The sequence below is a fragment of the Trachurus japonicus genome, chromosome 7 (assembly GCF_045865225.1).
Source record: "Trachurus japonicus isolate A0001 chromosome 7, Traja_1.0".
NCBI classification, from domain to species: domain Eukaryota; kingdom Metazoa; phylum Chordata; class Actinopteri; order Carangiformes; family Carangidae; genus Trachurus; species Trachurus japonicus.
Window position 1 is genome coordinate 701,008 of NC_140913.1, and position 22,018 is coordinate 723,025.

A 22,018-nucleotide genomic window follows, 5' to 3' on the forward strand; every position below is an offset into this window, starting at 1 on the left:
CATCCTCTGCCCTCACATCCACTGAGGGAAAACAGTAGAAACCTCAGGGTGAGAGACGGGCAGACATGCAGTCGATGCTGTGTACAGACAGGAAAACAGTACAACATGGAATAAAATGGACAATGGGATGGGATTTTTAAATTTTATTTATAGGATCCCCATTAGCTGATATATTCTCCCTGGGGTCCCCAATGCAATTTTTAAAAAGAACGTAGTACATACTCACATTCATCACTCTTACAGATCACTGTAACACCTCATCATATACACAAACAGCAAACTGTATAGTCTAAACTACATTATTAGGTACTGTACAAAGAATACATCATACATAACATTACATTAGGGGAGAGTGGGGTAATGTGAGACACAGGGTAATGTGAGACACCCCCTGTATCTAGAAAACGGAACACATTTTTGGTCATCTGACCATTATGTTTTCAAGCCCCTTCCATTTAGCCATGGTCATGAAGGAGAGGACCTCATGATGCTGTGGAAAGCATGTTTTTTTTCACAAAAATATGATTTTTGCATGTAAAAGTAAATTTTCTTAATCAACTGTTGTGCCAAAGCAAATTGATTCACGTAAAAAAACATATATGATACATGATGATGAACTACCAACACATAAAACCATGTGATGATGCTGGCTGAAAATTAGCCTGAATTTCCAAGAGAGGTCGTTTTTCCTAAAATGGGGGTGTTGGGGTAAAGTGAGACAAATGCTGCGGGGTAAAGTGAGACCATGGATGTATTATAATAAATCCATGAGTGACACTGTGAGCACACCACACACAAAGATTTACACTAGAATCTCGTCTCCCAAGCCAGAAATCTTGCGTGATCAAACATGATCTGTAGCCACACTGCTTTGTTATGCTATGTGCTCTTCAGTCAGCTCTTAATATTGGTTACATTCAATTTTAGTCACATTCCACTTTGTCGGCTCCCCCCACATAGGCTACAAGAGGACTTTTGATCGAAATGGTCACAATTGTCGGGGCCTACAATCTGACCCCCAGACTATCTAACCTGGTTCTATCTGTCATTTGAATGTTAATTAAAACATTTTGTGTTGTATTTGATTTTGTTCTTGAGTCACTTTGTGTTGAGAAAAAAAAGTGCTTAATTGACCAATCCCCATGATTCTGTTACTAGTCCGACATTAGTTCTGGGATGTGTGGTTGTCAAGCTAGCTGTCAGGATACTAACTGTTACAACATGTGTTGTTATGGTAGTTTCAGAGTGGAAAAAGTAAGTGGATCAGTTTACCCCACTGATTTCTCTGGTTTGTCTCAGTTTACCCCTGAGCTGGGGTAAAGTGAGACAGAAGACCACTTTTTTTTAAAAAAAACTATCATATTTTCACTGCCCTTCATCCTGAATACATTCTGATAATTTCCATTGCTAGGAAACATCCTGAATTAATGGGAAATGTGTAAATTTTACTGATAAATCATTTTAGCTCGCTTAGAGGGGAGCAAATGTAAAAAGTGTCTCACTTTACCCCACTCTCCCCTACCACAACAGTTCAACCTACAAATAAATTCTTATAATAAATTATAATACATTATATATCTCTTACTCATTAAATTTACAATTTATTTAACATTTATTTAGTCTATTACTACCTTTTTAAAAATGTGTTTTGAGTTAATATTTTTCATGTTATTAGGTAATGTGATCCATCCTATAATGGCTCTGTATTGTTGTGATTTCTCACAACTATAAGAAAAGTGTATTAAGATGCCTCACAACGGGGCACCATTTATGTTGTGCTCTGGCACAACTATAACGATAATTTATTAAGAATGTTATGATGCCTCCCACAGGGGCACCAATTAATGTTATGATTTCTCACAACTATAAGATGAATATTGAGATGCTTCACATGGCATGTAGCCTGCTCTAATATAACACAAATAATAAGATGGCTCACGCGGAAGCACCAAAATATAGGGAATTCTAAGAGGGTTATTGGCTATCAAATTAGTAAAATATAAATACCAAAATATTAATAATTACTATAAAAAAGAATTAATGGGATAGTTCACCCAAAATTAAAATTTCACTCATTAGCTACTCACACTCATGTCGACTAAACCTGGTACACACATAAAGATTTTATAAATCTCAACCGATTTTTTATCTGTGAGAGACCCCACACATGAAGATAAAAAATCTGTGATTGAACAGTTTTGATCGTATTGTGTGTGGTGTCCTGCGATATTCCAAACACAGCACACCACACACATCAAGATTTTTCAGAATCTTGACCCTCCGGTCAGAAAACTCAGAAAGAGATCCGTATATTGTCACCCCCGACAATCGTAAATAATGAACATGTTTAATATTTACGATTATCGGCGCCGAACGTTTTCCGAGCCGATTGTCGGGAGAATTTTGACTCTTAACACACTACACACTACAAGAGAATCTCATAAAATAATCTTAAGAGCTTAAGATAATCGGCCGATTTTTGTCTTTGGTCGGAAGGGGGAAAATCGGGGCAAAATCAGCCCGATTATCTTTATGTGTGTGGTAGGCTTAAGGGCTGGGAGAAGTTTCAGAGTCCTCCGTGCCTTCTCGGAGTTACAGCGGGGCTCCGTGCAGCACTGCATGTCCATATGACGATATGATATGAAAAATGAATCTTTCCAAAACTGGTCCATGATGTGGAAGTGGTTGGAAATGGTTGATATTTTGACACTTTCATCAGCTACTCAGATAAAGATTGGACCTGGTTGTAAAAATCAAATGTATTTATGGTGCTGATCTATGAGTTCATACAGTTTGGTGCAGATCTCTATAATAATCTGAATCTCGGGGCTATAAATGAAAATATATTATCTGACTGACGTGGTGGATTGTTGAGTGTCAGTCAGATAGTAATATTCGTGTTAGGTGATTTTTTTCTTGCTTTTTTACACAGAGGTCAGAGGTCATAGGCCGCCACTGAGTTAAGAGTTGTGTCTTTTTCGAGGAGCTTTCAGCAGACTGACAGTCTGAAATAGGTTCCTCCTTAGGCTACCAGTAGGCTACCCTACCACAATCACGTACACTCCTTAATATAGTAACCCTGTCACGCTGTCAGTTAGTTTACTACTTCCCGTAGCTCAGTAACAACAATGTCCCGTGTGGAGGGGGTTGGAGTATGTTTCTGAAACCAAGTAGCCTATGGAAGCAGCTATGTCATACTAATGTCCCATATCTGAGAGACAGAGCTTTAAAAGGAGCAGTTTCCGACAGCTCCTGTTATCAGAATCAGGTGTCAGGAATGCCAGTACAATTCCTAGCATACCTACGTGTATCAGGCTAAAGTATAAAAGAGGAGAGGCTGCTGCTGTGGGCTTCAGCATCCCAGGAACAAAGAAACCAAAGAGCATCAATCCACTACATTGACAGGATCCAACAGGAACCCACAGGAAAAAGATGCATCTGTTTCCCACTCCCCTCTGCGGCCTCCTCCTCATCCTAAACCTGCAGCTGATCAGCGCGTATCCCATCAGCACAGGCTTGACTGACACTGACATGGACATCTTAAAGGTGAGTCTCCTATGAGTGAGTGTGAAACTAGAGTGTGGAAAGTTGCAGTTCTGGGACAGACACAGCAAGACTGTATGAGGATGCATATTCTCTACGTCTCCTCTCGAAGTGTGATTTTATATAAATTAGTGCTCTAATATATAATATAATAATTTGATATTTAATGCTGCAGTTGCCTTGTCAACAAATTAAACTTGAAGTAAATATTAGTTAACTGTGTTTGTTTGGATCTACACTTTGAAACATTGCAGATGCTTCAGTTGGTCTTATTACTGTAGACTGACTCAGCTTATGTGGGTGTTGCAGGTGTTGCTTCACAGACTGGAGGACTCGGTGTCAGAGCAGCAGACTGAGGTGGACCAGAGAGCCTCCACAGAGCAGGATGGTCTGGATAGTTTAAATGTAGAGGAGCAGCCACAAACTGCATTGGACGAGGCCGCAATCAAAGAATTCCTCTCTGCCAAGAACCTGAAGAGCGTCCGCAACGACTCATCCAGGAGGCCCTCCGGCTGCTTCGGCCGACGGATGGACAGGATAGGTTCCATGAGTTCTCTGGGCTGCAACACTGTGGGAAGATACAGTAAGTCACAGTGACTCCACTTGAATAAACAACAGCCCCCAGGTAGATGCAGGTTGAACTCATGAAATGAAAAATGATTTTAATGATTGCCAAGAAATTAAGAAGAGTTTAGCTATACATGTGTATATGTGTATATCTTTATATGTTTGTATTTTGTTTGGCTGTCTGTACTGACAGACATATCTTGATTTGCACCTGCTGCAAAAAAAAAACAAAAAACTAAACTTAGCCTAAATAAAGACGACCCAATTGAAAAAAAAAAAGAGTTTAGCTATACAAAATCCACCACCAAAGCTCTACGTGTTTCCCCTTCATATTGTCTTTTAAAGTCTTGATTGTGAATGCATAATACACACATTTGTACTATCAACGACGTGAATGAGAAAATATGAATATTAATAACAGAGCTGCTGTTTTGTTCTCTTGCAGATCCAAAGTGAAGATGAAGTCTTACCATCTAAACTCTGCTACTGCAACGTCTCTATCAAAATATATATTTATTTATTTACTAATATTTATTGAATATTGTTTGTGGCTGACAAGTATATTTATTTAAAATGGATGTAACATTGTTCTGTTTTAATAAATGTTTACAACTGCACATTATTGAGCCCATGTTTCAGCATCACAGTGCGCACGCGCGCACACACACACACACACACACACTCAAACATGTTCACATCCTTGTTTTACTATATTTGTGGGGACCCAACATGATGCATTCCCTAACATGAACCTATCATTACAGTCCTGGTGTCTTAGGCCTAGTCCACACGAGCCCGGGTATTTTTGAAACCGGAGTTTTGCTCCGCGTCCACACCAGTGGTGTAATAAAAACACTCCGTACACACGCAACCGTGAAATCCACTACCAAGTGACGCAATGCACGTGTGGAAGGCTGTTTTAACCAATCAAAATACAGTGGAAACCGCTTATGGATCAAAAGGCTTGGGACGGAATCATTCCTATACAAATGCTGTTTAAATAATTCGTTATCAAGAAATCCACTTATAGTGTTCATGTTTGGTCATTTTATGGATGAAAACATGCGCAAAAACAATTTCAAAACTGCGTGCAGCCTTAGCTATTTATTATTTATTTTCGCCGGTGTCCCTTTGACGTGCACTGCTGCAGCAGCCTGCACATGTTGCTGCGCTGTGTCTTGACTCTTGTGCTGTGTGTTGTTGTGTGCTGTGTTGTTGTGCTGTGTGCATCACCTGGCTGCTGAGCTGTCGGTGCGGCGCAACTCATTATCACTGGCTGTTGTGTTGTCTGTCAAAACATGGATGAATGAAACATATCCACTTTATATCGACCGCGGACGTCACAAATAAATGTTCGGCTTTTGGCTCGTTCCTCATCTCCGCATAGGCTCTTTTTATCACTGCATGACAGCAGCGCGACCCCCCTCCCGTCGTAGGCTACCCGGTCTGACAGTGACATAGGCTATTGCCTGTTCATTCATGAAAATCATCCCGAAAAACTCTCAATCAGACAAGGTGGGGAATAAGAAACTGCGGCGCTACTGTAGTAGTTCTGTAATTTTAAAAACAGCTGATCTGTAGCGTCACTTGTTACTGTAAATTATGCTGTGTGGAAAACCAGCTGTGGTCTGTGATTGAGGGTGATTTTGGAGCTGACTAAAGGATCGCCCTGATGACCGTTTCCTTATATTTTTCTCAAAAAACTAACACAACGAAAAACTATACAAAAAGCATTTAGATGATGTAAAAAAAAAAAAAAGTGAAATAATAAAAATCCACTTTGTCACCTCCATTTTTGTGAGCTCACGTCAACTCCTGCAAACCGCTGCAAACAACCTCTGCGGGCTGGCAGTGTTTACATCAGCACGTGTGCAGCTATGACGTAAACGAGAAAAACAATCACGGTTGCAGTGTCCACACGCACCCGGTGAAACCAACCCCGGCCGAAAACCCCACCCTGGACTCCGGTTTCAAAAAACCACGGTTTCAGGGTTCCAAAAGCGCGGTTGCGTGTGGACAGGACATACAACCGGGAACATATGTTCACGATTTCAAAAATACCTGGGCTCGTGTGGACAAGGCATTAGTCATTAGGGAAGTCCTTAGTTATCAGCTATCAGGTTGTTTCCAATTGTTTTCTATCTTGTGTATCAGTTTGAGCAAAGACAACAGTGCAACATTATGAAACAGTATCATGGCTGCTTGGGTAGCCCAGTGTCAGTGACATACAGTATTGGATGCAGAGTTAGCCTCACCACCTGCTTCCACAGGACTCTGGACCACATCAAGCCTTAAGCCACAAGGAACAAGTCATGTGACCTGATGTGCTTTAACTTTAGTTTAGGGCTCAATTTTCTTTGAAATGGAAGCAAATGACCCTGTGAGTGAAATTATGTAAAAATAAAGGTGAAACAAAAATCATGTGTTCTGAGCTCTCAGTGTCTTTTTGTGTCACTCACTTATACACTGTATAACATATTTATGAGGAGCACTCTGGAACTCAGAGTGGCCTTCCATGCTGTCGCCATCTTGGCAGAACCTAACTCTACCTAATCCTTGCCTGATGAGGTCAGGTGTGTGGGGGGGTTGATATTTTGTGCACGCCAGATTGTGGCGGTCGTTTGCCACTCAAAGTGGCAATTTCCTCACTTATGCCTAACTGTGACAAGTGTAACACAACACAAAAACACAACAGTCTGACAAGTGTAACCAGATGTGTTCGATAAACAATCCCCCAGTTCATGATGAGAGAGTCATCAAGACCCAAACTATTTTTGAGCCAGACTGTAAACAGGCCTGTTTCTGCTGTACATATGCATTTTTACAATCAGTACTTCACTCATTTTTGGAACCAGCATCAAGTGGTCATTTGAGGAACTGCAGTTTTCAGCACTTGAGTGTTTGGTTCATTGGTTCAGGGAAGTCGATTTCTTGGTTTCCTTACACGTAACATAGTTTGACACTCATATAATCTAACTACAGCTTAAATTGTTGTTATTTAGGCATCACTGGGGGTGTGGCTTCTTTGAGTGACAGGTAGAAGAATGTGTTGTCAGAAACTGGTATGCACCAGCTGATATAGCTCCACAAATCCTTCATCTTTTTGTCCAATTTGGATTAGCAGGCTGCCAAGCCCACTCCTCATAAACCTGTGGGTGATGTCATGGAGGTTACGTCCATCTTGTTACAGTATACAATTTGACAACAGGAAGAAAATGCATTGACATTTTAAGGTAATTTAAGCCTCATACTTCCTGGTTCAGCTTCATGAGCTCTTGATAAGAAGGCAAGATTTTCTAAAATGCCAAAGTATTGCTTAAATATTTGGTCTGTTATTGTTTTATTTCACTCGAATGAAAATTAAGTGAACTTGAAGCAAGCAACTAAAATGTCATCAACCTCAGCTCACAAAATGAACCATAACTTAAAACCCATCAGACACCTCAAAGACTCTCATCCGCTAGCATCTGTCATTGTTTTCTCCCTCTATTCATCTGAACCATGTGGTCACCCAGTAACCAAGCAGCAGCAGTTTTAACCTACTATGGTATTTTTCAGGAGTGTAGACAGTGTGAAGTATTTGCATGGTGGATCTGCATTCCTGTCATTAAACACCACGTCTGAGCTCAGAGTTCTAAGATGGTTCCTGAGGTCATGCCACTGAACACACACACACACACACACACACACACACACACACACACACACACACACACACACACACACACACACACATCACCTACCACCAAGCAGCACTTAATCTGACATCTGACCAGCTGCCTTATCATGCAGAGGTGTCAGAATGCACTTGAGGTGGTCTACAAAATGATGAGCCACTGACACTGACTGTCTGTGGCATGGTGTGTGAATGTGTGTGTGTGTTGGCATGTATATAAAATGTTGCGGTGCAGGCTGTAGTAGCCTATCAGAGGAAGCAGCAGCAGGATATCATGAGGACTGCGGTCCTGTGGGGCCTACTGGCCCTACTGTGTCAGCATACACTGGTCAGCAGCCACACACTGGCACGGGCCTCTTCTACCAACGACCTTGCTCAGCTCAAGGTAAGAAAGAAACCATGTGACCCCTCAGTCCTCACACCTGTTTGCTTGATTAGGCTACTGCACATTTAGAGGTAATTTACAGTTAAAGTTGTGACATAATGGCATAACATAACGCCATAAACTTCTCACTTCCTCCTGATGTATGTAACACTAGCCACTTTTTGCTTAAAAAAAAATTTCACTGAGATCTCCAAAGAATTGTTAACGGTAGCTACACCGAATCAACAAAAAGAACTCGTCAGTGGCCACATCATGGAAAACGGAACTTTGCAGGACGAGCGCATGAGGATAACGCAGCTGTTTGTGAACTGGTTTTAATAGAATAGAAATAAATTGGACGTCATCTTTGAGATGCATTTTGGAAAATTCACTTCTTTTGAAAAGACCACCTAATCTGTTAATGTTTTGTTTGTGTCATTAGTCCTATATTTTTTTAGGATGCTGTGCACACATGTTTCAACCAATCACAGAGACAGTTTGTCTGAGAAATGATATCAGCTAATTGTAGTTCTTTCTTTTCAGTTTTAGCCCAGGTCAAACAGCCAGAAAAAGCAGTCAAGTGTGTGACACAATAGTCAGCGATGTGACTGACCTACGTGTATGTGTTTTTGCCTCTTGAGAACATAAACTTAAACTAAAGATTTTATTTTCATTCCTGCTGAGTATGTCAGAGAATTATGTGCTGAGAATAGTTTTGACTCTGTGGCTGGATCAGTTGTTGTAGTGTGACACATGGTCTTCCGACTCTGCTACACACTTTTAAAAACACCTGTAAAAGTCACAGTCACCATAACCAGGTTGCAGCCTTTACTGTAACAAACACCATTTCCCAGAGGACCAAGATGCTCTGGGATTCATGTTTTCAATCAGCTGGTGGTTGTTGTCTCTGAGACACTTGAGCAGAATGGTTGGTTCTTAAGCGTAAACCTGTCTCCACCTCTCAACACAGTCTCTGCTGGAACGCTTTGAGGAGACTCTGGCTGAGGCTGCCCAGGAGGAGAACTCTGAAGCTGATTATGAGGGGACGAACCAGGAGCCTGATCGTGGCCAAGTCAGCCGAGGATGGGGCCTGAACCAGGAGGGGGACCAAGAAATATCAGACAGATCTCAACCAGCAGCAGGCGAGGAGCGCGGCAGGGCCATGAGCCAGAGGAGCCATCTGCAGGACCTGCTGCTGACCACCAGGAAACGGGCCTCCAGCTGCTTTGGAGCCAGAATGGATCGAATAGGAAATGCCAGTGGTCTGGGATGCAACAATGGACGAGGTAAGCTACCACAGCTGAGGATGGAGGAGGACAATCACATCCACAAATCCACACACACACTTATATTTTCTGTTGTTTTTTTATATATATATTTATTATTGTTGGCAGTCATTATTCAATTTTTTTCATTAATTTTTTTTTATGTTATTTTGTGTTTTTTCACATTCAACTGTAATATAAGGTGGAGTCTTAAAAATAAGCTCCTTTTTGCCTCTCCCTGCACTGTCCTATTGTTACCTACCATGTTTCATGTTGTATTCTTTTAACTTTGTGCAAAAATAAAAATTTAAATTAAAAAATTCAAATCAGGGCTTAATCAATTAAAAGATCCTGAAGCATGACAGTCAGGGGTCTGACTGGTTATTGTGGGACATTACAGACTGTGAGGTCAATATGAAAGAAATAAACATGACGTAGTGTTCACGATGACCAGCAATTTATAACAAATGCTCTTCCTGTTTGTCATTGTCATTTTCCTATCAGGCTAGCCTGACAGCTTCCTGCAACACACGTTGGATTATAGTTTCACATCCAACTGAAGATGCAACCAACAAGACTGGATATGTACTGTATGACTTTGCATTAGTGACAGTTCAGTGTGTATCTTTTGTGTGCTTTTCTGTAACTTTAACACCCTAAGGAAATGAATTAACTACATAACTGCATGTGGGTTGTTAACAGAGATAAATAAAGTCTTTTTTCATATGAAATTTTTAAAGTCATTCTTCCCATTGCTGCTTCATCAGTACAGTTATCTGAGAAGAGAGAGACCGGATTGATCTCAGACTTTGGTTGATAAGTTCATATACAAATCTCCCTTCCTAACCAGTTTTCCTTGACCTCGGTAGAAAACATCATGAGGTCAAACAAAGAAGGAGTTAGGAAGGGATGACAAAAAATCCGCCTAAAACCAACTTTATTTATGTTACTCCAATGAAAGAATACAATGATTCAATACTGTATAAAATATAAAATAATTGTATTTCAGTGAGGCGAGTGCAGTTTTGAGATGGCATCCATCTATAGATTGTTACAACTTTTAATTTGAAATCTGGTTTTATGGATTTTGAGCTTTCGAGTCCGAGGAATTGTACCAGTTCTCATCATGTCTACCTCTGATATGCAAAAATTAGTTTTCAACTTTTCCCCTTTAGTTTATATGAAAGACAACTGGGCACTTTATTAGGAACAACAGTGGTTTGTCCCATTGCACTTTAAACCTCTTCCACTTTAAAGCCTCTGCTCTTCATGTAATGATCCACCAGATGTTGGAAACTTTTCTCTGAGACTCTGCTCCATGTTGACATCACGTCATTTATATGAGCTGCACATTCATGCATCCGTCTCCTGTTCTTCCACATCCCAAGGGTTTTTGACAGGATTCATGTCTGGACACTGAGAAGTTCACTGAACTTGTTTTAGTTCCTGAAAACACATTACAACATGGAGCATTCTTATGCTTGAAGTATATAAATGATAATACAAATGAAAAGAAAATATCATAATAGTCCAAAGGGGCAGGCCAGCTTCGTGCTCATTTGTACAGCTTGTTAGTTTTGTTGAATAAAGACGCGTCAAATTAATACAAAATAAAGTCTTAAAAGTCTTGAAAAGAATGTCACCTTAATTTTTTTTTTGATATAAATTCATCCTTTAAACACTCTCACTCAAACCATGCTGGGATTAGCTCCAATCTCCCTGCAGCCCTGAGATGAGTAACCAAGTGTAGGATATGAATGGGGAGTGATGGAAGTGATTTAATCTATTCCTTCCAACTTGCTGTCAAATGAAAATAGACTACTGAGAGAGGAAGTGAGTCACACAGGAAACATGGCTGATTCACTCATTAACTGCTGTTGTCTACATGCATTTGACAGGCAGCAAGAAGGACACGTCACTGTGGGTTATGATAAAGTAACTGTCACACAGTCCTGTCCAATCAGATTATGGAGTTTATGGACATCAATTAACCTCTGGTAATACACCAGTGAAGCGTTTCACCTCGATGGCAGCAGCTGACCTGACAGCTGCTGAGCTAAACCAACCTAAACTGACCTGTAACTACTTTTCACGCCATGTTTTATAATATCTTTGGAAACTAGCAGGATGGAACAGTCTGATCCCAGTGATAAAGACAGGTGCAGGTTTTTGTTTTCACTGTGGACCAGACTGACTGGATTGCTTGCTGCTGCAGCTTATCAACAACAGTGATGTTTCCTGTACAGACTAATGTGGAAAATCTTGGAATGAGCTTTAGAGTCAATTCAAAGCAGATAGACGGGTCGAATTGTTCAGCTGTGAAGTTCACTGAATGGGTCCTAACCTGACAAAGACTTTGGTTGTATAGCACTTTTCTTAGTTACAAGATAGATTTTTCATAGGAAAATAAAACCAAATAAAAGAGAGAGCATAATCATAATAATAAAAACAGATTGTGTATAAAACATTAGGCAATTATAAAATATCAAAAATAGCCAATAAAATGTCTAAAAACATCACTTTAGGATAGAATAATATAAAACATATATCAAATATAACCACAGGCTGCACAAAAATATGTATTTTTTAATTTAGAAGTTGCAGCATCTGATTTCAGCACAGAAGTCCAGAGTGCGGGGGCTCTAATACCAAAGGCCAAGTTTTGGGACTTTGGGACTCCTTCCAAAGATCTCAGGCCGTTTAAGGCCTTAAAAGACAATCTTAAATCAATGGGATGCACCAGAGTAATGTGGCTGTACCCAGGGCCGTTGCTAGGAATTCTGGGGCCCCTGAAAGAATACTAAAGTGGACCCCTGACTTTTCCCACTACTTATGTATTATCATTTTTTATTTAGCCTACTTTGTTTTGATGCTAGTGCAGCATATGAGTATTAGTCAGGGTCTTATTCAGAATAATTCAGTCATACAAAGATTAGACTACTGGGGTTTTTTGTGGGCCCTACTGGGCGCTGGGCCCCTAGAATTATCATCACCTTTCTCCCCTATACAACGGCACTGGCTGTACCTGTAAGTTACAGAAATAAGACGAGCAGCAGTGTTTTGTAGCTGCAGACAGTGAATGGAGGCCTGGTTGATAAATAGTGCACCACAAGCTGAGAACTGATACAGGCATGTCCAGCTTTTTACAGTAGGCTAATTGATAGAAATTACCCTGAGCTAGTAGAAGCAGAGCGGAATAACAACTGATTCATTAAATACTTAGGCCAAACAGAGTTACTTCATTTGAATTATAGCTGCTCTTAACACTCACACTGCTTCTAGCATTTTCTGCTTTACACCTAATCAACAAAAGTATAACATGAGATGGATGCTCCTTTTTCCATGATCCACTGGAATGCAGCAGTCAGAAAACTGCAAAGCTACCAAACTCGGTTCAGTCCAGTTCAGTCAAGTCTTTGATTTCCGAGGAGACAAGTCTATCTGAGGCAAAAATGTAGTGGTATTTTCATCTCCCACTAACAGCCTATGGTCTGAGCACTTGACAACTGAATTGTATTTTTTTTTATTAGCAATTAGTGCCCTCTTGTGGCCACACACACGCACACGCACTCTTTTTGGGGCATGTAATTATTTTGATATGCAGAATTTCCAAGTAGGACTGTTTGATATTCATTTCTTTTCCCATTTCTGTTTCATTTATACCCTCCATTCTATTCTCTTGAAGCCATTTACTATTTTGAATATGGGTTTCTGTTATTTTTGTTTGCATTATATAAGTGTATTGCATTGATAATTCACAGTATTGCTAACGTAAAACAAATGTAATATTTTATATGAATTTTTAATTTATTTTATACTGTAAATATGAGCTTTATAGCTCAATAATTCCCAGGTCATGTGACCTGATGGCTCAAAATCAACACAGGATGGTAGGGCTAAGCCTCCTCTATGAGACGCACCTGTTTTATTGCATTTAAACACATTTACTATTTTATATGAATTTTTAATATATTTTATACTGTAAATATGAGCGTTATAGCTCAATAACTCCCAGGTCATGTGACCTGTTAGCTCAAAATCAACACAGGACAGAAGATCTAAGTCTCCTTTATGACACTCACCTGTTTTTTATTGCATTTAAACACATGTAATATGTATTTTTAATGTATTGAGAGGGAGCGAATGTCTGTCAAATATCCAACTTAAAACTAACTTCACTGCGGTTATGAACCCTTTAGGGCTTCCGTAGCTCTCAATAGCGATAGTTTATGTAGTGAAACATTACAGCTCCATAAAAAAAATATTAAAGATTTGTTCAGAGTTACAACAACTCTACAGGGATCGTTTAAAATGAAACTCAATTCTGCACAGTTTAGAGAGCAGCCCGTAGCACATGTAAAGTTTGTAGATTGTCCTGTTTACATCCACGACAGCAACCCTCAGACAGGCTGCTGCTCTGAGACCAGTTTACGTAACGAGCTCCCGTTTGAACGCTAATGACAGACTGGTGCTTCTTGTTGTCTCCACAAAGGAAGAACATGAGTCACGGACGACACTGGAGACACAAGAGCTCTCCTTTATAAATATACTGTCTATCCAGGAGGATTGTACTGAGTCTGCACCGACACCATCTGCCGACAGGACCAGGACAAGGACGGTCAGAGACTAGTCTCCGCCCCCCCCGCAGCCCTACGGAGCAGGGACAGGGAGAGCGGCAAGCACAGAGGAAGAGGAGGGGGAAGGAGGGAAACACAACAGGAAAACCCTGGAAAGAAAAGTTTCTTGGGGAAACTGTGGTTTAACCAAAGCCATGTTTTGTGGAGTACTACTAGCGTGAGCAGCTGCAGGACAGACGGAGGACTGCACCGTAGGACCGGACTGAAGGTATGTCTGAGACAGGGACATGGAGATAACATGTTGATCTATCTGTGGGCACTGGAACCCCGGGACTGCAGCAGATGGAGATCGGTGGTTGGTTGATTTGTGTGTGTAAGGTTATTAATAAACTCAGTGACGACCCACAGACTGCAGGTAGGTAGGTGGGTATAACCCAGTGGACTCTGGGAATCAGGAGGCAACATAAAGAGTTAGTTCACAGTCTGCCCACTGATCTAAGGCTGAAGCCCCAAAACAGTGTTCACTGACTGTTCACCAGCTTATCACACTGTCTGCTGTCAGACTGATCACACTGTTCACTGTCACACTTCACGATCACACTGTTTACAGCCAGACTGTTATCACACTGCTAATTGTCACAGACTGAGTCTTCACACTGTTTACAGCCAGACTGTTCATTATCACACTGTCATGTTACCTATCACAATGTCAGACTCAGACTGTTACCTATCACACTGTTCACTACACTGTTCACTGTCAGATAGTTCACTGTCACACTCACACTTCACTATCACACTGTTCAATATTAAACTATTGAGACACACTGATCACTATGAATGCGTTTATTACACTTTGTAAGATTTATTGAAAAGTGATCTACAAATAAAGTTATTCTTAATATCATCACACTGTTCACTGGCAGATAAACTGTTCACTATCACACTGTTAATTGTCAGACTGTTAAATGTTAGACTATACACTCTCATGCTGTCAGACTGACTGTTCCCTGTCAGACTGTTCACTTTCAAACTGACTGTTCACTGACAGACTGTTAATTCTCAGACTGTTCACTGTCAGACTGTTCACTGTCAGACTGTTTACTTCCAGACTGTTCCCTGTAAGACTGTTCACTGTCAGACTGACTGTTCCCTGTCAGACTGTTCACTTTCAAACTGACTGTTCACTGACAGACTGTTAATTCTCAGACTGTTCACTGTCAGACTGTTCACTGTCAGACTGTTTACTTCCAGACTGTTCACTGTCAGACTGTTCACTGTCAGACTGTTTACTTCCAGACTGTTCCCTGTAAGACTGTTCACTGTCAGACTGACTGTTCCCTGTCAGACTGTTCACTTTCAAACTGACTGTTCACTGACAGACTGTTAATTCTCAGACTGTTCACTGTCAGACTGTTCACTGTCAGACTGTTTACTTCCAGACTGTTCACTGTCAGACTGTTTACTTCCAGACTGTTCCCTGTAAGACTGTTCACTGTCAGACTGACTGTTCACTGTCAGACTGTTCCCTGTAATACCCCTTTCCCACTGGTCAAAAAACCCGTTTAAACCCGCTAACAATCGGCTTTTGGTGGCAGTGGGAAAGGCGCACCGACCCGTGTCGACGCGGGTCAAACGACTCGGCAAGCGACGCGGGTTAAAATCGCCTTTAATCGGCTCGGCTCCGATCGGCTTGCAGTGGGAACGCCAGACCCGGGTCAACCTGCTAATTTACGTGATGACGCCACGTCATAGCGCTGGTCGCGTCTCATATCACGTACCAAAACAAAGCTCTGCTCTCACTCGAGACTGGGATCAAAAGATCAAACAACACCGACCAAAACTATCTGTTCCCCAGCGGGAGGTCAGACTCGGCTCATTTTGGTCAATGGGAAAGGGGCCAAATGCCGATTGTTAGCGGGTCGACCCACCTTTAAAAAACCTGCATCGACCCGCTAATTTTAGTGGGAAAACGGCTTAAGACTGTTCACTTTCAAACTGACTGTTCACTGCCAGACTGTTAATTCTCAGACTGTTCACTGTCAGACTGTTCCCTGTAAGACTGTTCACTTTCAGACTGACTGTTCACTGTCACACTGTTCTCTGTCACACTGTTACACCCATAATAAGCTGATTCTGTGGAGCAGCCTGTGGCGTTGGTCCACTTCAGGAAGTCACAGCTGAGAACAAGAGGATACTGTTGACAGCAATTTGACAGTGTGCATGACCTACTGGAACAGGCCAATCTAAGTTTATGAATGCATGTGACCTGGAGGTTTATGTTTAGGTGTGGCCATAGTCAGGGTTGGCTGGTTGATGGTTCACAATCCTGAACATTGTTGCTGTGATAGCAGTCAGACTTCACTAAAATGTTTATGATTACATTTTTTAGGGCTACTCTTGTCCACTGTTAACCATTTTTCAGTGACTACATGTGATCTATATTACATACATCCAAACAAAATCAGTCATTTCATGACAATCCATGTGGTAATTCGTAGATCTCTGTCTGGTCTGTGAAGCACCATATCTCAAAAGCAATGAGATTTTGGGGTGATCTTTTAAATCATGAAAACATCTAAAAAGTAGTGTTCTTACATGATGAGCATATGACAAAGATCACCTGGGGCTTTGTTGGAGGCTTGAGGTAGAATGTCCTACCAACACATTGGCAAGGCAAGGCAAGGCAAGGCAATTTTATTTGTATAGCCCGTTTTTACAAACAGTTTGTCTCAAAGGGCTTTACATGGCATCGTAACAACATCCTCTGTCCTTAGACCCTCACATCGACTGAGGAAAAACTCCATGGAAAACCCTTTTAACAGGGAAAAGTCGGAGAAACCTCAGGGTGAGCAACAGAGGAGGGATCCCTCACCCAGGACGGACAGACGTGCAATAGATGTTGTTACAGACAAGAAAACAGTTTACAGTTTGTCACAGAATGTGCGAAATATGGAAATGTTAGCAGGAGTTGATGAAGGCAGTCTCTGGTGAGGGGGGGGGGGCGGGGGGGCGGGGGGGGGCAGGGAGAGCTGGCCAGCTCGATGGGAGGGCTGGGTGGCAGACTGGTCCATGGGAAGGAAGGGGAGGCCGGTCTAACAGCAGGGGAAGAGGTGGGAGGGGGGGGCGATGCAGGCGGCGGCTGGTGCAGAGAGATGGAGCTCCGGTGGATCTGCGGAAACACAGAGAGAGTGCGAGACACCAAGGCCAAACTACAAAGTACAACAGAAAATGACAGTTCAAAAATATACTGAGGAGAAGAGAGGAGAGGAGAGGGGAGGGGAGGGGAGGAGAGAAGAGAAGAGAAGAGAAGAGAAGAGAAGAGAAGAGAAGAGAAGAGAAGAGAAGAGAAGAGAAGAGAAGAGAAGAGAAGAGGAGGAGAGGGCTCTGTGTAACCAGATGTGTCCCCAGCAGTCTAAGCCTATAGCAGCGTAGCTATAAAATGGTTCAGAGCTACCTGAACCAGCCCTAACTAAAAGCCCTGTCATAAAGGAAGGTCTTAAGTCTAGACTTAAATGTAGTTAGAGTGTCTGCCTCTTTGACCCATGGAGAGAGCTGGTTCCACAGTAAAGGAGCCCGGTAACTGAAGGCTCTACCTCCCAGTCTGTTTTTAGAGATACTGGGAGTCACTAACAGACCTGCATTCTGGGAGCGGAGTGCTCTGGTAGGACAGTAAGGAATGATGAGGTCTTTCAGATAGGTTGGAGCTTTATCATTAAGAGCCTTATAAGTCCTTATAAGTCAGCCTGTTAGAGCATTCACCCTCTTAGAACCGATGCAAATTTGATGATATTGACTCAATGGCTTCTTCTGCACCACAGTATTCGACATATGGAGACATGTTAACTGATGGTCAGAAGGTCCTACCAGAGTCCATGCTGGCCTGACTCACTGACCGTTACAATTCATCAGCTTCAGTGAAACATTATGCAAGAATGTGCCTTCATCTTGTTTGCATGTTTGGCTTTGGGCTCTGACTGAATGCTGTCATCACAGTGGGAGTCAGTAGATCACTGAGGCTGGACAATCCAGAGGCTGTGTCCTCCTCACAGCTGACTGAGGAGTCCCTCTCTCTGCTATTGTCCATTCAGTTGCCAGGAACCATTCTTCAGAATGGAGGCTTTTCTCCATATAGCTGTTGAATTATTTATTTGTTTTTGTCTTTATTCGACTTGGGACTTGGAACAAGGGATCGCCCCCACAGGCCCTTATCTGAATATTTACTCTCTGAGTCTAATGACATGACATGTGAGCTGAGAGGCTTAGGCCTTTGCTAACACATACAGTTATATACATTTCTGTGCCCGAGTAGGAGATGATTTCATGTCCAGTTACCGCTGAGGATGATTAAAGCTCTAAGTGTTTTGCCATCTGATTGAGTAACAGACTCTGGGAAAGGGCACGTCTGGATTTGCTGTAAAGGAATGTAACACACTCATGTTGCCTCTGGCAAAACGCAGCAAAATACAACTATAACCAGTTGTCCACATGGATAAACACTGGCCTCCAAAACTCTGCTTTTTATTTTACCTGTGTGTCATGTGTGTGTCATTTACCTGTGTGTTTTGAGTAAGATGACTTTTCCAGTGATAAGAAGTCCTTCATAGTCCTGTAGGAGAATCCCTCACATTCTCTGTTTTATACTAGTGCAATCTAGCTCACATTTCTGTGTGTTTAATCAGCATGTTAGGTGTGTCATTTGAATGGTGGTTTTCAGATCTTTTGGATAATTTCCCAATTTTCTGTGGCTGCTCATTTTCAGGCTTGGCATTTGTTCAGAATTAGAAGAAAGAATTGGTTTGTATTTTGGTTGGCTCCTGAAGAGATTTGCTGACTGTTCTCTGATTTCAGGTAAACACTCAAAGAAACCAAATTCCCCCATGGTTTGATGATGGGAGCAGGTGTGCTGGGCTTGGGGCAAGGTTGTGACATCACAAAGTTACAGAAGTCTCGTTTTAAGTCTCTGTTTCTGAATATAGGTTGTGTGCATTTCTCTGAGTCACTGAGCACTTTGATATTTTCACATTGAACCTAGACCTGGTTTATAATGAAAAAAACACATGGAAATCTCACTTTGTACAATATGGGACCTTTAAAACAAGGATCAAAATTGATTTCCACTCATTTGTCTTACATTTCAACTGCTGCCTTACCCACAATGCCACTGTGCCGCTGACAGGTCAGAGGTGTTACGTCCTATGTAGCCTGGAGCCTTTAGAGGTTTTTATTTTTCTAACTCTGATTTGGGTGACATTATTTGTGAAAGTTTATCAGACATCGCTCAGCTCCCTCTGCGAACACTGGAGGTTTTTCTCACACATGCAACCGTGGTATTTAAAGTGTATCAGTGTATTTAAAGTAGAGAGCCCGTGCATGGTTGGCTGGTTAGTCCCTCTAACATGCAGTGACTAGATCAGTAGGCCCACATCCTTACTGTCATCATCACTGATATTCAAACTCTTATGAGAAATGTTTTGATTTGTGGCCACAGCAGATCACAAGTTAATTAATTTAAGTACAACTGTGTTGCCCGTATCAACAGTAAATCATCCTCTTGAAACTGTCTTTATAATGAAGGGTTTTGTATTGACAGGAGCCGATGTGACCTCTGAGAATCACCCAGCATGACCACTCCACACCCACTGCTCTGTCACCCCACAGGTGAGTCATTCCTCTATCAAAGTCATGTCCAGTATCACCTGGGTTTGTTCTAAACCTTCTACTCGTGGCTTCAGTCCAGGTCCTAGCATATGTGATGGCCTTGATAAGACCTGTAGCCTGTCAGATCCTGTACTTGGCCTTGAAAGATGGATTTGGTCTGGTTGAAAAACCACCAGTGACACTGAGTCTGCGCATCTACTACACAATAATACAGCAAATTAGAAACCAGATTATTCATTTTTACTATTTGAAATATTCACAAATGACAAAGTGACCAAGCACACACTGGCTGGTCCAGCTGCTGTTACGTATCCGGTAATTTTTAAAAACGGAGACATTAACCATCGTTTGCACCCTCCGTTTAGATGCAAACGGAGAAATCGCCCCTGAAACGATGCTTTTTAAAAACTCCGGCCAGAGTGGAGATTTTGGAAAACTCCGTTTGCACGTTTGCATGTAAACAGAGAAAAACTGAGATTTGGGTAGCCGACGTCAGACCCTGACGTCTAACCGTAACCATATTACATAAATAAATAAATAAATAATAATAATGATAAAATTTAATGCAGACTGATGTGTTCATTGTAAAACATTTATTTATTGATGTAACGTTAAATGGGGTGATTTCTGAACAGAGCCCCGAGGCTGCGCTGCCTCTTGTCCACACACATGAAGCTTCACTTTTCATTCAAACAAACTAATGCTACTGCCACAATTGTTAGATTTCATCAATGAGACCAACATTTACATGTATCTCCTAAAAATAATTTAACCAGCCGGTGGTAAACCTCTAAAAACCTGTGGGTAAGTTAATTAGCGATCATTTTGTCCCCGGGAGGACGACGGAGGTTGGCCCACCGAGCAGCTTTGCAGAGCGGCTGCTGTCTCTGTGATGTCCCGGTCGTTGCTCCACAGGTGGAGCTTCACTTCTCCGAAAAAAAAAAGCTTCACCTCTCCGAGAAACACCGGAGCAAACTTCTAAACAGCCGTCATTTGGATAAACTGGCCGTATATTTGGCATCTAAACAGTTACTTTCTCGCATGAAAAAATATTGAAACTTACCCACAAGGAGGGAAAGTGACGTTGTTGTTGTTGTTGTTGCTATCAGGTTGCTATGCGGGATCATGTGCGGGATTGATTGGCTAACGTGGGCTTGAGCTTCTCTACACTGCCACCTACAGGTTTGGCATGCTCTTGATGGCATATGCCATATTGCCATTTTTCCCCCCCGAAAATGTTGTTTTAAACAAAGAAAAGAGGAGAGGGGAAGGCCACAGCTCCTGTTTTGCTGTTGCTTGACAGTAATATCAGTTCAGCATCATGTGGTGTATGAGACTGAAAGTGTCTGTATGAGACTGAAAGATGACGGTATTAGACTCAACAAGTGCAGCAGATTTCTGGATTCAGTGAAAACATCTTGTTTTCTGTCTGATATTTCAGCTATAATGGCAGTTTAAACGTTTCACAAAAGAGCTCAGCGCCAGTGTAAGGTAAAAAAACAAACAAAAAAGACAAACATTGAAGCAGAAGTAAGCGGAATGTTTTTGTTAATATAAGTCTTAAATAGTTCTATCTTCCGACAGCAATCACTTCTATAGAGTGTTTGGTCTGTCAGTCACTCTGCTCTGCTGTAAGCCGAGGAGAAAACTTTCCTTGTATCCTACAACCTTTATCCAATGAGGAGAGAGAACGGCATAAAGGGGCGGTCCTCTCTGTGTGTGCAGCCAAGGGATGCACGTGAATGTGGTGACGTAGGGACGAGGGCGGGGACTGCTAACTCCATCGGCTGACAGGAAGTTAGCCAAAACCACCGGATCGCTTACTTCTGCTTTAAACATCAAACAACACAAAATCTTACATTTTCCATAATGCAACAATGTAAAGTGTCTTTGATCAGACCTCTCCTCCTCGGCCCAAATCGCCTATCACCCATACAGCTGGGTAATAAAAACTAGTATAAGATCTAAATGATAATAAACTGGGTTCAACATCATACATTCATATGTCTGAAAACATTTATGTTAAGGCTTCATCAGATGTAGTTTATCACATGAGTCTTGACAGAGCAGAGACAAGCTAAATGTAAAAGTCTCACTCCTGCAGCAGCTGAACTTCCTGTGACAAAATCTAACATTGCATAAGTTCCTACTGATGTTTGTCTCTTCAGTCCAGCTCATCCCCAACCAGTCCCATGGGGTTTAGACCTGGAGACCGTGCTAGGCTTCATCATTCAGCTCTGTTCTGCTGATGTCTGTCTTGCTATGGGATGAAGCCCATCAGAGGCTGTAGTAATTCAGAGGCTGTTTCAGTCATTAACTTGAATTGAGGGTGTTTTAGTCTATGATTTGACATCCAGCAACACGGAAA

General features: G+C 41.7%; 3 protein-coding genes across 4 annotated transcripts in view; all 3 read left to right on the forward strand.

Annotated features, from left to right (window-relative positions):
- The first annotated feature begins 3,354 nt into the window (after positions 1–3,354).
- On the forward strand, positions 3,355–4,727 carry nppb (natriuretic peptide B). Of its 2 annotated transcripts, XM_085783047.1 has the most exons (3): positions 3,355–3,546; positions 3,853–4,126; positions 4,556–4,727. In XM_085783047.1, the coding sequence occupies exons 1-3, from the start codon at positions 3,433–3,435 to the stop codon at positions 4,564–4,566; spliced, it is 399 nt and encodes a 132-aa protein (XP_085639173.1). In that variant the 5' UTR covers positions 3,355–3,432; the 3' UTR covers positions 4,567–4,727. The 2 variants fall into 2 exon arrangements, with proteins under 2 accessions (XP_085639173.1, XP_085639172.1); XM_085783046.1 differs by lacking the exon at positions 4,556–4,727 and having other exon boundaries at positions 3,853–4,140.
- A 3,307-nt stretch (positions 4,728–8,034) lies between these two features.
- On the forward strand, positions 8,035–10,146 carry nppa (natriuretic peptide A). The gene is made up of 3 exons (XM_085780689.1): positions 8,035–8,171; positions 9,121–9,436; positions 9,920–10,146. The coding sequence occupies exons 1-3, from the start codon at positions 8,061–8,063 to the stop codon at positions 9,922–9,924; spliced, it is 432 nt and encodes a 143-aa protein (XP_085636815.1). The 5' UTR covers positions 8,035–8,060; the 3' UTR covers positions 9,925–10,146.
- Positions 10,147–14,076: 3,930 nt separating this feature from the next.
- The window catches only part of LOC146983904 (rho guanine nucleotide exchange factor 10-like protein), a 70,673-nt gene continuing 62,731 nt past the window's right edge, over positions 14,077–22,018 (forward strand). The window contains exons 1-2 of the mRNA XM_085780691.1: positions 14,077–14,260; positions 19,583–19,650. Of these exons, the coding sequence (XP_085636817.1) occupies positions 19,614–19,650 (37 nt within the window). The 5' untranslated portion in view covers positions 14,077–14,260; positions 19,583–19,613. The remainder of the gene's footprint in view (positions 14,261–19,582; positions 19,651–22,018) is intronic.